This window comes from Propithecus coquereli, unplaced genomic scaffold (assembly GCF_000956105.1).
Source record: "Propithecus coquereli isolate 6110/MARCELLA unplaced genomic scaffold, Pcoq_1.0 Scaffold98, whole genome shotgun sequence".
NCBI classification, from domain to species: domain Eukaryota; kingdom Metazoa; phylum Chordata; class Mammalia; order Primates; family Indriidae; genus Propithecus; species Propithecus coquereli.
The window spans coordinates 2505096-2519172 of record NW_012156173.1 but is presented as its reverse complement, the minus strand read 5'-3'; the positions used below and the strand labels follow the sequence as shown (position 1 = coordinate 2519172).

Sequence of the window (14077 nt, the reverse complement as noted above, 5' to 3'; positions counted from 1 at the left end):
GGAACAGAATAGAGAACCCAGAAATAAATCCACACATCTATAGTGAATTTATTTTTGACAAAGTTGCCAAGAACATACAGTGGAGCAAGGACAGTCTGTTCCATAAATGATGCTAGAAAAACTGTATATCCATATGCAAAAGAATGGAACTAGACACTTATCTCTCACCAAATACAAAAGTCAAATTAAAATGGATTGAAGACTTAAATCTAAGACCTGAAACTATTAAACTACTAAAAGAAAACATTGGGGAAATGCTGCAGGACATTGGTCTTGGGCAAGGACTTCTTGAATAATACCCCAAAGCACAGGCAACCGAAGCAAAATTGGACAAATGGGATCACACCAAGCTAAAAAAGCTTCTACATAGCAAGGGAAACAATCAAAAAAGTGAAGAGACAACCTACAGAATGGGAGAAAATATTTGTAAACTACTCATCTGACAACGGATGAATAACTAGAATATACAAGGAATAACTAGAATATATAATTAGCTCCAACAAGTCAATAGGAAGAAATCAAACAATCTAATTTAAAAATGGGCAAAGGATCTGAATAGACACTTCTCAAAAGAAGACACACAAATGTCCAACAGGTATGTGAAAAAGTGCTCAATATTATTAGTCATCAGAGAAATGCAAATCAAAATGACAATGAGATATCATCTCACCCCAGTTAAAATGGCTTTTACCAAAAAGATGGGAAATTACAAATGTTGGTGAGGATGTGGAGAAAGGCAAATTCTCATACACTGTTGGTGGGAATGTACATTAGTGCAACCACTAGGGAGAACAGTATGGATGTTCCTCAAAAACCTAAAAATAGAACTACCATATTACCCAGCAATCCCACTGCTAGGTATATATCCAAAGAAAGGAAATCAGTATATCGAAAAGATATCTGCACTCTCCTGTGTTTATTGCAGCACTGTTGATAATAGACAAGATTTGGAATCAATCTAAGTGTTTATCAACAGATGAATGGATAAAGAAATTGTGAACATATACACAATGGAGTATTATTTAGCCATAAAAAGAATAACATTCTGCCATTTGCAACAACTTGAATGGAACTGGAGAACATTATGTTAAGTGCAATAAACCAAGCACAGAAAGACAAATCTCATATGTTCTCATTCATATGTGGGAGCTAAATATTAAAAAGAGCTGATCTAATGGAGGAAGAGTTAGAATGATGTTTATCAGAGGCTGGGAAGGGTAGCGGGGAGGGGGTATAAAGTGGGAATGGTTAATGGGTGCAAAAATATAGATGGTTAGAATGAACAATATTTGATAGTACAACAAAGGGTTATAATCAACAATAAGTTAGAGTATACTTTCAAATAACTAAAAAAGTGGAATTGGAATGTTTCTAACACAAGGAAATTATAAATACCTGAGGTGATGGGTACCCCAACTATCCTGATTTGATTAAATCACATTGTATACCTGTATCGAAACATCACGTGTACCCTACAAATACAAACAACTATTATGTATCCGTAATAATTTTTTTAAAATGTTATATAGCAAATCATTTATTCCTTTCAATGTCTAGATCTCTCTAAAGAACTTTGTTTATACTTATTCTTTATGACAATCAAATTTTTCTACTGAAATAATTTATATGCTATAAAACCCTTGTGCTCAAAATTGCCCTAAGAACTTAACGGTGATGGCAGGGCCACATTCTCCTTTCTGAGGGAAGGAATACTTAGTGGTTGCCTTATTTACTCTCTGACTCCCTGGGAGTGAATACTTTTTCCATTTTTTACTAAATATGTGACCTTGGGCCAGCAGCAGTTGCTCACACCTGTAGTTCCAGCTACTCAGGAGGCTAATGCAGAAGGATCACTTGAGCCCATGAGTTTGAGGTTGCAGTGAGCTATGGGCGTGCCATTGCACTCCAACCTGGGTGCCTGGGTGACAGAGACCCTGTCTCTAAAAAAGAAAAAAAAAGAAAGAAAAGAAAAGAAATGATCTGGCCTTGGACGTGTGATTTCATCTCTTTATGTCTCAGTTTCCTCATTTATAATGTAGAAGTAATAATATTACTTACTTCATAGGGTTATTTTTGAAGATGAAATGAGTTAGTACTATTAATGCAGTCCCAGGCACAAAATGAGTGTTTCATAAATTTAGACACAATTGTTATTAGATTTAAATTGTTTCATCTTAAAGTAAATAAAATAATTATGGGACATATGCCTCTTGTAATCTGTTTCTACGTCAGGGGAAGAGTTGTTGATATCTGATATTAGTTCTTAATGGTAACAAGGCAGAATTAGACAAATATATTTTTAGTTATTTTATTTGTGAATAATAATATCCTAACTTCCTATTTTTGAATTTCTATATTTACTCTTTCCGTCATCTAGTTGTATAAACTAGTACTTCTAAAACAATGTTTATACAATGTGAAAATATTAGACCATCTTATCTTTATCTGGACCTAAAGAGAATGCTTCTAATGTTTTATATCTAAGTATGTGCTGAATTTTGTTGATAAGTATATTTTTTATCATATTAATGAAGAAAACAATAAACAATCAGAACCCAGAGAAATAGAACTTAAGTAAGATCCAGGAACCTTCATTCTAATGCTCAGTATTAACATGATTTGCTGTCTTAGTTCATATTCTCTTGAGTGATAATGTGATGGACTTAACCAAGCCTATTGATGAGTTTCCTGGGATCATGTGTCCAACTCTAACTTGATCATCTATGGCCTTGGAGGTTATTGTATAATACCAACAAAGGCACTATACTCTTGTATAATCAGAAATCCATGATCTGGGGTAGTCATATATAGGAAAGACTATAGTGAAGCATGTGGGAGATGCTAATCTCCTATCTTTTCTCTCCTTTGTGAAGTTCCACATACCTATTACACATTCAAAAGAAACTCCATAGTTGGAATTATATTGGAGGTTTTGGCATCATTCATAGCAAAATAATGTTTTGCTTGCCCACAGAATAAATTTCAATAATTTTTAATTTACCTTTGAATTTTGATCACTTTCATTATCTGTAATTTAATTTAGCAACAATGCAATTCCATAGGATATTTATTGAATGGAACTATTATCCAACTCTTTCCCTTAATTTTTTCTGTTTGTCTTCTATGTTCTAAAAATAGGGAATGTTGTATCCTTTTTTAAATCTGCCACAGCTGATCTGTTAAGTATAGTTAAGTGACAGCATGAAACTTTAGGTATTGATTGTTATCATGCTACTAATCTACTCATTGCCTTCCAATTTGCCAAGCCCAATCCTCCATTTATGGAAATTAATCCTTCTGTTGAAAAGAGGTTTCCACACTCCTGTTTACTTGTTGTATGTCCAAATATGCTTGAAGACCAATCAAAAGTGTTTCTACTCAAAAAATAAAGTCTCCTTTAACTCCTTTTTATAATCCCTCAGGTTATGGGTGAGAAGACAACTTAGAGGAAGAACCAGCACCAAGTACTAACCTTGTACTGGTAATTGGTCCTCTGCTCACAGGACTTAGCACCCTGACACTTTTTTGGCCCTAAATAAGGTAATTTAAAATATGTTGTCCGTATTACCCTCAAAATTATTTTCCTTGAGGCAAATACTATATATAATACAATTTTTTCCTTAGCCATTCCTGACACAGGTACTTACACATAATTTATGCTCAGAATTTATTTGCAAAGAATTAAAAGCCCCATTGGAAACCAATGAAAAAAAAAGTACTTTGATAATCTTAATTCAATAAACATAAGAAAAAATAAAAGGGTTTATACCCCACTACTCTACTACAATTTAGTTTCTTTATACAAAATACACTAGATACGCATTCCAAAATGACTTTTAGTGAATCAAGAGTGTAAAACATTCCAGAAAGCAAAATATAAAATTATAGTATGCAGTGTTTATCCTCTTTGTAAAGCACTTTTTTTTGCAGTATTATCATAGAATTTTTGGTATGGCAACACCTGGCGAAATGAAATGCATACTGTTTTTAAGTGAGAAACACTGTTGAGAAAAGTTGTGGAAATGAATTAAACACTATTGTCAGGTGATAAAAGTTGATGTAGAAATGACAAGTGCTAGTAATAACTGATTATTCTTTTGCAGAGTTTCCATTTGCTAAGGATCATTGTACCAGGCTTTTTGTGGCACATCTTTTTCACTTGCAAAATTTCTGGGTAATATCTGTAGTTACTACTGGCTCTCAAGGCTGAATTATTGGCCCCACAATATTGTGGATGGAAATTCCAAGGTTCTACCCAGCCATTAAGCAAGAGAGGCTTATCTGCTTCTCCTAAAACTTCTGGAAGATACAAACATTAAGGAACAGCAAGGAATAGTCACAGAAAGAGCAGCAAATAAACCCTTAGGCAGTGTCATCTCACCTGGACTGTGTCTGTTACGGGCAGAATTGTGTCACTCAATATTCATATGTTGAATTTCTAACCCTAGTACTCCAGTCTTCACATGAGGTCATTAGGGTGTGTCCTATTCCAACCTGACTGGTGTCCCTGTAAGAAGAGGAGTTTAGGACGCAGAAACACAGAGAAAAAGCATGTGAGGACACAGAAAGAAGACAGCCATTTGGAAGTCAGGGAGAGAGGGCCTCAAGAGAAACCAACCCTGGTGACAACTTCATCAGGGACTTCCAGCTGCTAGAATCATGAGAAAATAAATTTGTGTTGTTTTAAGCCACCCAGTCTGTGATATTTTGTTATGGCAGCCCTAGCAAACTAATACAGTGTTGCAAAAGACTCGTAAACAAGGGCCACTTGTAGATAAATGAGAGTTGAGCATAAAAGAAAAGATGATTTGAGATTTCACATCCAAAAATGAGATTTGGGTTCATCAAATTGGGAAATACATGTGCATGTGGCAAGGACGTGTATAAAACATTGAGACAGGGGACATATGTAAATTTTATCATTTATTATTTAATGCAGTAAATATCTTTACAAGCATTTAAGGTTTAACTGTCCTGTGACTTTTTTCTTGGCTAATTTGAGAAAATAATATATTTCCCTAATTTTGAAATGTTTTATTTATTTCTTATATTTAAATTCATCATAAATTCATAATTTTGAAAATATCCTTAATTTTCTCAACCTAATGCTAACACTTATTCTGCAAATAAACTAATAGTTGATGAGTTATCCTTTAAAACTTCCCCACTTAAAATAAGTTTTATGGCTTTCCTAAACCAAGGATAAAATAAAGCATAAATCAAAGGATTCATGGCTGAGTTATAATAAGCACACCAACAACAAATTTCATAGATATAGGCAGGGGTTATGAAGCCCATAAAAGCATCAATTAGTGTCTCAATTGTATATGGTAACCATGAAATCATAAATGCTACCACTGTGACCCCCAGAGTTTTAGCTGCTTTTCTCTCTCTCTTGGCCACTCTGGCTTTGTAACTCTCTGAGGATGATTCTGCTTTGCTACTGGTAGCTTCGATTTTTATAGCTTGTTGTTTAGCTATAAGAAAAATCTTACTGTAAAGAGTTATCATGACAAGGGTAGGGATGAAGAATAACAGAAAATCTATCAAAACCCAGTCTTGATTGACAGCAATTTGACAGCCACCTACACAGCTGAGAGCACTTACTAAGTCCTCCAGCCCATTGTCGCTGGCACCTGTGTAGAACACAGCACCACTGTAAACGAGGGGCAGGAGCCAGGAGATGCTGATGCAAATTCCTGACACTGACACCGTGAACTTGGTAGGATAGACCAGAGGGTCAGTAACAGCAATGTACCTGTCCATGGAGATGAAGCACAAGTGGAAGAGAGATGAGTAACAAAATGTCGCATCACAGCAACTGTGAAGGGTACAAAATTTGGCTCCAAAGTACCAGCAGCTCTCCACGGACCTGACCATGCTGAAGGGCATCACAGTCACACCCACCAAAAAGTCAGCGCAGGCCAGAGAGGCGATGAGAAAATTGGCTGGAGAGTGCAGCTGTTTGAAATGAAGAACTGAAGTCATCACCAAGAGGTTTCCAAATACAGCCAGCAAAGACCCAAAGCCAAACACTGAGTATAGTATCACCCGAGACCCAGGTGAATAGGAAGTTTTCAGACAAGATCCATTCACGTTCTCATAGCAAAATTGCACAACAGGTTGGGAAAAATTGCTAGTCATGGTTCTGCTGTTTGATGCTTGCTGTTTCTGTCCTTCCTTGTGGTAGGGAATGATAATTTTGAATTCTGAAATTAAAAAAAAATCAAACTGAATATCTGAGTAACTGCTTTAAAATATTGTGCTCTATATTCTTTTTCCATTTTAATTATAAAGAAAAATTAAAAGAAATTCAAAAACTCAAAAATCATTCTGTCTTTAATCACATAATTATTTCTATAACCATGTCTAAACCTCATAGCTAACCTCAAGTAAATCTACTATGAATTTGCATTAGCCCAGAAATCACATTATCTGAATAATTGAAGAAATTTAATTTACATACCTTGTTCTTTACACCCATGAAGCTTTTACTTGCAAAAGATAATCACATAATATAATTACATGTTTGAGAACTCACCTTTTAATAGGCTTTTACCCCCTAGGCTGTTTTAGGAAGCCAGCCAATCAACCTCACCCATTATAAATTCTTCACAAGGAATCCCTACAGTGTAAGGTGTGAATCATGAAAGAAAACCTACTTTTGATAAATATAATTAAAAAGTTCTACAAAACATGTTTCCCATGTTGTGCTGCTTTGTAGAAATAATTATAATTTTCATAACCAAGAGATTTCTTTAAGTTCAACTGTCCTGAAATAGCCTAGGCCAGGATTTGTCAATAATATCATCTATTCCCTATTTATAAGACTGTTTACATAATTTGCATGGTCCAGCAAAACAAAAATGCAGACTTCAAAGATATGGAAAAAAAAATTGTCATTAAAGGTACTGAAGTAGAAGGCTTTTTTCTTTCTTTCATGGTTTCTCTTGATCTGCCATGATGTTTGATTATTTGCTATGTAATGTCCCACCCCTTTGGGCACAGAGATATTAGCAGGGCAAGTGCGTACACATGAGCCACCCACAGCCAAGTTCCCCCTCCTGCCAGGCACTGAATATGCCATGGCCAGGATGGGGTAAAGGAAACTGAGCCAGGCATCTCACGGGCCTGTCATCTCAACCACAGGCAGACAGGGGCCCCCCTCCCCCAGGGACCGCAAACTCCATACCGGAAAGCACCTGATGCTTAGATAGAGGTGGAGAGAGGCCTGGCCTGGCCAAGTAGCGCTTGCAGTGTGCTATGACCCTTCCAGCCTGGGATGGGGACAGCAGCCTATGCTTTGCCCTGAGAATGCAGGAGGGCGTGCCTGACTGCAACTCTCCCTGTGCTGAATCCAGTCCTCTGCAGGGGTGAGAGGAGGATGGCAGGTTGGACAAGGGCCCTCGGTGCCAGAGGGTGGGGAGAGGGGATCAGGTATAATGCAGGATCACAGATGATGTGAGGTTCCAAGCACCTAGCACATGCTCCACTGTCCCTTCGCTTAACAAAATACAAATTGAAGGATGAAATTACGAAGAAATTCAAGAAAAGCACTACAGGCATGAAACTCCAATAGCAGGACTCTGTGCCACTGCTCCTGTCACAGCCCTTAGAACAACCTGCCTGTTTCATTTCAGATTTTAAATTACCTCTCTGCAACCTCAGCTCAATGATGAAGCAAAGACTACTCCACGTGGAGGTAACTGCAAAACTTCCTGACTGGTGGGTGTGGCGGCTGCCAATGACAGCCTTTCCTGACACAGAGCGTTGCCCTTGCAATATTAACAGGAACTTAGAGAATTAGAGAGGGAGATTAAGGACTGAAGCTCCATGAAAAGGATTTCGGGTCTGGGAAAAACAGCTATCCTTAATCCTATACAGCACCTATTAAGCAGGAACTGATAAAGACTTTCGTCCTCCACAATAGCATACGCAGGACTTGAAGACATAAATATGATCTGCCATTTAGGATAAAGATATTAAAAATATGATGGAATAAATGTGAGAGAACATAAAGGTGTGACATGAAAACAATCGTTCAGTTTGTTTGGCAGTTTGTCATCTGCCAAATTCTTCTTGGTAATGCTGTCTTACCTTCTTTTCACGCTTCTTAGCATTCTTAGCTTGTGGTCCTTTCCTCCATCCATAAAACCAGCGGTTTAACATCTTCAAATCTCTTTCCAACTCTGACACTGACTCTCTTTTCTCCCTCTTACATTTTTAATGACTCTCGTCATTACAATGAGCCCGTGTGGATTATCCAGGATAATCTCCCCATTTGAGGTTTTTTAAAATTTAATCACATCTGCAAAGTCCCTTTTGCAACATACGGTCACATACTCACAGGTTCCAGGGATTAGGATGTGAACATCATGGGAGAGGGAGCATTTTCTGCCTACCATGGGCAGCCAGTGCTTCTGCTGCCGACACCAAGTGCAGTCTGTGGATAAGAGACACTGCCGCTGTCACCTCTGTGAGATACCTGTCCCCAGATTTCTGCACCTCGTGAGATATAGAAGTTAGAAGTCAGAAAAGTTAGAAAGAAGCGCATCCTTTGTCAGGATAGATAGAAAACAAAATCTCGAAGTGTTTACCTTTTAAGACCAAAGACCTAGTTCAAGTAAAAAAGTAGATCAGAAAATATATGCAATCACATAAAACAAGTTTTTCCCCTTCCACCTTTACTTCCCACACAAGACAAAGATTTCATTAGGACTTTCTGCCAAGATGCCTCAATTAGTTCATTTGTCAACCCCTGTGCACCAAATATATGGAAGAGGCAGGCATATAAAAAAGAAGAAAAAATAAAGTTCAAAGATAAGATAATCTTGGTGCGTAATAAAAGAAACAAGCACCACATGTGAGCAGAGCAGAAAATGAGGACTTTATTGGTTCCCAGGTTCAGAACGATGTCACCCAGGACTTTGATTCCTTTCTAAAAATGCCCCGGCCAGACAGGAAATAAGACATGCTCACTGCTTAAAGTTAGGGGCTGGAATGGGGCTTCTCACCGCACAGCACATGGAAAGGATGCTAAAGCAATGTGACTTTGCTCCAATTCCACCTAGGACTTTGGCTTTTGGAAAGCAATTAGTCTAGGGAGATATAAGGACACAGACATAGATTCATGAACTGAGCTCAGCTGCCCAGTGGCTGATTTCCTGGATTTGTGTTTTTTCCAATATGACAGCAGAACAGGAACCCAAAGCACTGTTGTAGAGCAAGACTGTGTTTTGGGAACCTTCAGGGCTGGATGGAGACAACTTCAAAACTACCAGGCACTAATAAATGTGAAAAGAAAAACTGTCAAATTTATGCAGCAAATATCTTTTCCTACCATATGGTTTAACTTTTCAAAGTCTTTATGTCAACTTTTGGTAAACAAGTTTTTTATTTTAGTGTGGTTGAATTTATCAACAATTTCTTTACTTTTAGTGCTTTTGTGTCTTATTATATTTCATTTTAGGTGCTTTGTATTTGTACTACCTATTCTATATTTCTGGTGGCTTCAATCCCTGAAACTTTCCACAGTTATGGAGCATGAATTTTCATCTGCTTACTCTGATAAGCAAAAGCTATCTGAATGGAAGCTGCTCATGATCAGATTTCTGTGGTTTTTAACCTGCTTCCTCATAGGCTAGTAATCTTTGTTATCCTGATAGATACTAGTATATTTTTAGTAAATTTTTTCAAGTATAAAATGTTGTTTTAGTGTGACAGTTTGTCTGAACCACTTAGTCCAAAGATTAAAACAACTTTGTTCTTCTGCAATAAACTTAACTTGATCACAATATTTTATCTTTTAAGATATATTGCAGGATTCAGTTTGGATATATTTTGCTTAAAATTTTGGAATGTATGTTTATGAGTGCTATAAACCAATTTACTTTCTTGTTAAAATAAACAAAAAAACCACCAGGCACTTAATGTGTACTTTGGCTAGGGGGTAAATAAAAGAAAAACAAAAACTAAACAAACACACTATTCAAAATAAAAAAGCACAACAAAAACCCAAAGGACATGAAGCAATATAATGCTAAAATACAGCCAATAAAATCAACTACCAAAACATAAAATTTTCCAGAGAAATTAATTTTATAGAATAGTTTGACAAAGGTAAGCACAACTTCTTAGGTGATGTTTCTATACAAATCTCCTGCTCAAATGCAGAGTCCTTTGTGGATGATGACAGGAAGGTCTTCAGTGGAAGCTTCAGAGCTGTTTTTAAGAAGCACTTGCAGGGGGTTCAGATGCTAATAACAGCAAATGATATTATGAGAGGTAAAACTTTCTTTTGGGTTTGATGTTAGAATATTAAATTCAATGCAAAATGCATGGTAGGCCATACATAAACACTTACTGAGTTGGGATCTAGTGTATGATCTATAACTTCATTTTCCTGTTTTGGAAGGCAGCTATGCTCACCACTATACCACCAATGCCATTTTCCTTTTTTGTATTATTTACTGTCTTCTGTCTAAATCATCCACTAATACTTCTTCTGATTGTTTTTTCTATTTCCTGTTATTAATTGTAGCCAGAAATGAGTCAGGAATAAGTAAGGAAAAAGAGGTTTGCTCTAATGAGTAGCTCAGTGAGAAAATGGCAGCTGTTGATTTGATTGCCAAAGCTCATGTAAACTCTACTCCCAGCCTCACCAGGTAATGGAGAGGGTAAGCCTTCGAATCACCATGGAATGTGTAGACACCTCCATACCCAGAGCCTGTTTCCTTCTGAAAAATAATTTATTCACACCTGGGTTTAAGTCTATGCTCTCTGATCTTTTTCACTTTATTGTACATGGTAACATAAGTGCCTCACAGTAGGGTAAACGGGGGGATGTGGAGTATCAGGATAAGACATCTGTGAAAATGATACATTTTCTTTGTACTATATAATTATTATAATTGACTAAGACATCCAACCATAATGTTCCCCTCAGCTTAACACAGGTTTCTTCCGACTCTAGGACTCTGGCCGCCCCCCTCCCCCTTTTCTCAGAGTATTTATTTTAGGAAATTTTTATTTATAAATTCATTCTCTGCCCCTTGGAGATTTAAGTTTTTTTAAAAAGTTCTTGCCAGTTTTACAACCCAGGAATGTCTTCCTCAAAGACCTGGGAGCAATCCCTTTGAAATGCAATCATCAAGGGAGACAGCTTCCCTGTCTCCCAGTTTCTGTGGGAGGGTAGTAGCCTCACCTGGGGAGGTCCTTGCTCCAAGTTGGAAGACTACCTGTCAGGAAGATATGAGAAAGTTTACTTTTCCTTTTGGTGAGGCCAATTAGCAAACACAGAGGGCCTACAACCTCCCCTCCCTCAGCTCTGAGAAACTCTCCAGCCCTTTGTTTCAGTGGAGTTGAGTTCAGACTGAGTTCTGGCCCCTCTCCCCTATTGCAATAGTCTTGAATAAAGTCTTCCCTGACTTTAACTTTGGTGCAATTTTTTGCTTTGACATAATAAAAACATAGCACGGTGTTCGTCAGTTGGCTACTGCGTGTCACAAACGACCACAAATTCTCAATCACATATAACATTAAGCATTTATTTCTCACCTATCTGAGGTTCATCTGAGTTGACCCTACTTCAGGCTGGGACAGCTGGGGAAGGAAAGGTGGGGGCTGTGGTTAATGGTGTCGCAACACTTCATGTATCTCTCACCCTTCTCGGATCTGCGGACTACCCGAGGATGTTCTCATGGCAATGGCAGAGGTTCAAGAGAACAAACAGAAACAAGACCTCAGAAGGCCTAGGCTCAGAACAGGCACCCTGTGGCGTCTGCTCTCACCTGCCTCTTGGGGGTAGAACTGCAGTTATACAACAAAGGTCATGATTTCAGGGAGGGGTGAATAATTAAGCATTTTCTATTTTAGAAGACCAAATAAAGAAGAAGGTGGCAATTGTTTTTTTAAATATAGAAGACCAGTGTTAGACTGCTAAGTAACTGATGGGTGAAAATAAAGAAGAATTGATCATTCATTTGTTTAAAAATATCTTCATGAACTTAATGCATGTACAACACTGTGCTAGGTATGGAAATAATGTGGAAAAAATTTATCAGTAAATAAAAAGTACTTAGTAAACATCAAATTACTTGATTTATAAAGCATAGGAATATATATATCTAAAAGTGGAAAATATCTAAAAATTATTGCTGATGTACTGTAACAGAAATAATTTTAAAACAGAATGCATTTTCTGTGTGTCAAAGGGCATATCTGTTGCTTTTAATGCTCACCTCAAAACAATGTGATTTTTAAATTAATATTACTAGTGTATTTCTGTTTTTTTCAAATACAAATGCAATGCTGAAATGTCATTCTTTAAGATGACCTTTAAACAGGTTGCAATGTGTTCAAATGAAGAGTGAAAACATCACTAAGAGTGTTATAACTGAAGAAAATAAACACAGCATCTTAAAAGCTCGTAAACACATGAAGAGTTTATGACATCCAGTTAAGTATTAATTACATCAGTAATAAATGAAGAAACTCTGTTGCAATGATACAGTTAAACTGGTAGCTCTCTGAGAGGACCTAGGTGTTAACAATGGTCTGTTCTGTCTTTATGATATGTTATTGATGGACTGTTCACAGTCCTACCAATAGATAACTGACAAAGTTGCTCTAATCCTGACAAACACTGGGACTAACTACAGCAATTGTTCTAATAACTTCCTATGTCTGAACATTCCATTTCAATATTTAAAAAACAATATGCAGAGCTTGGCCAGTCACAGTGGCTCATGCCAGTAATCCTAGCATTCCAGGAGGCTAAGGCGGCAGGATCGCTCAAGGTCAGGAGTTCAAGACCAGCCTGAGTAAGAGTGAGACACCATCTCTACTAAAAATAGAAAGAAATTGGCTGGACAACTAAAAATATATATTAAAAAAAAAAAATTAGCCGGGCATGGTGGCGCATGCCTGTAGTCCCAGCTACTCAGGAGGCTGAGGCAGTAGGATTGCCTGAGCCCAGGATTTTGAAGATGCTGTGAGCTAGGCTGATGCCACGGCATTCTAGCCCAGGCAACAGAGCAAGACTCTGTCTCAAAAAAAATAAATAAATAAATACACAGTGCTTCACATAATGTAGTAGTTGTCCTTTCAATATCAATTAATTGAAAAAAATACATGTAGACAAAAGCTATTATGAATTCAGCAATGCTTGTAAATGTGTATTTTATTAATAAAAAATAAGCATATATTTTTAATAAGAGTACATACATGTGAGAGACACAGTATTTATATAGCTGCAACCTGGGGTATAAGTGGATTAATTTACTTCTTTGAAATAGTTCTACAACCTTCCATTGGCTGAAGCAGACAGTTTGGATTCAAAGCTCACCAGGATTAAGAGACCAAGCTGAGCAATATGTTCCAAGGTCGGATTTTATTTTGCAGACAGTCTTGCAGAGGAAAGCCTACTTCCATCCTCTGTCTTGTTTCAAATATATCCATGGCTCTCCAGCAACTTGGTAGGCAGCTGGCAAAGAAGTTTATAGCTTATAATAAATAAATGAGGAGAGAGGGGGTGGTGTTGCACTAATAGTCTAGTTAATTTGGGGAAAAATAAACAAGTACTTTTTGATCAAAAAACTTTCTTTATGAAGGGCTATAAGAGGAGTGGAAACACAAGAAAGAGTAGATCGAAAGTGTATTCTCCACTGTGATGTGGGTAAGAGCTTGAAAACATCACTGGATAGCACTTATTTCTGTAAACAGTTCACCAAAGATTATATTCCACATAATACAAGTGAATGAGTGGTATATAGTTTTAAAGTCTTCCAAACTGTTTTCCTTATTTTTTATGAATATAAGGTAAGTTCACACTTGCAATCAAGGGAGGGAACACACATTTCTATGAAGACACTACTGACTCCCAAGCTGTGAGCTCCTTTTTAAGGAATGAGAATAAAAGGCCTTAATTGTGAGCATTTGAAAGGTGATCAATAAACCTATTCCTTGACAGTTTGGCCTGAACCACAGACAGATACTCTGCTACAAAGATTTTCATATTTCTTCTGTCCTCTTTTACATTTAACCTTTTTTCCCTCCTAATGACTCTCAGCTCTGTTTG

General features: G+C 37.2%; 1 protein-coding gene across 1 annotated transcript; it reads right to left on the bottom strand.

The window, feature by feature from the left end:
* Positions 1–5113: 5113 nt before the first annotated feature.
* On the bottom strand, positions 5114–6144 carry TAAR8 (trace amine associated receptor 8). The gene has a single exon (XM_012665206.1). It carries the CDS (start codon positions 6142–6144, stop codon positions 5116–5118), a length of 1029 nt encoding a protein of 342 aa, XP_012520660.1. The 3' UTR covers positions 5114–5115.
* Positions 6145–14077: the final 7933 nt, after the last annotated feature.

Bases quoted from the DNA above. Each gene is read 5' to 3' on its own strand.
- TAAR8 (XM_012665206.1), bottom strand. From the start codon at position 6,144: ATGACTAGCAATTTTTCCCAACCTGTTGTGCAATTTTGCTATGAGAAC.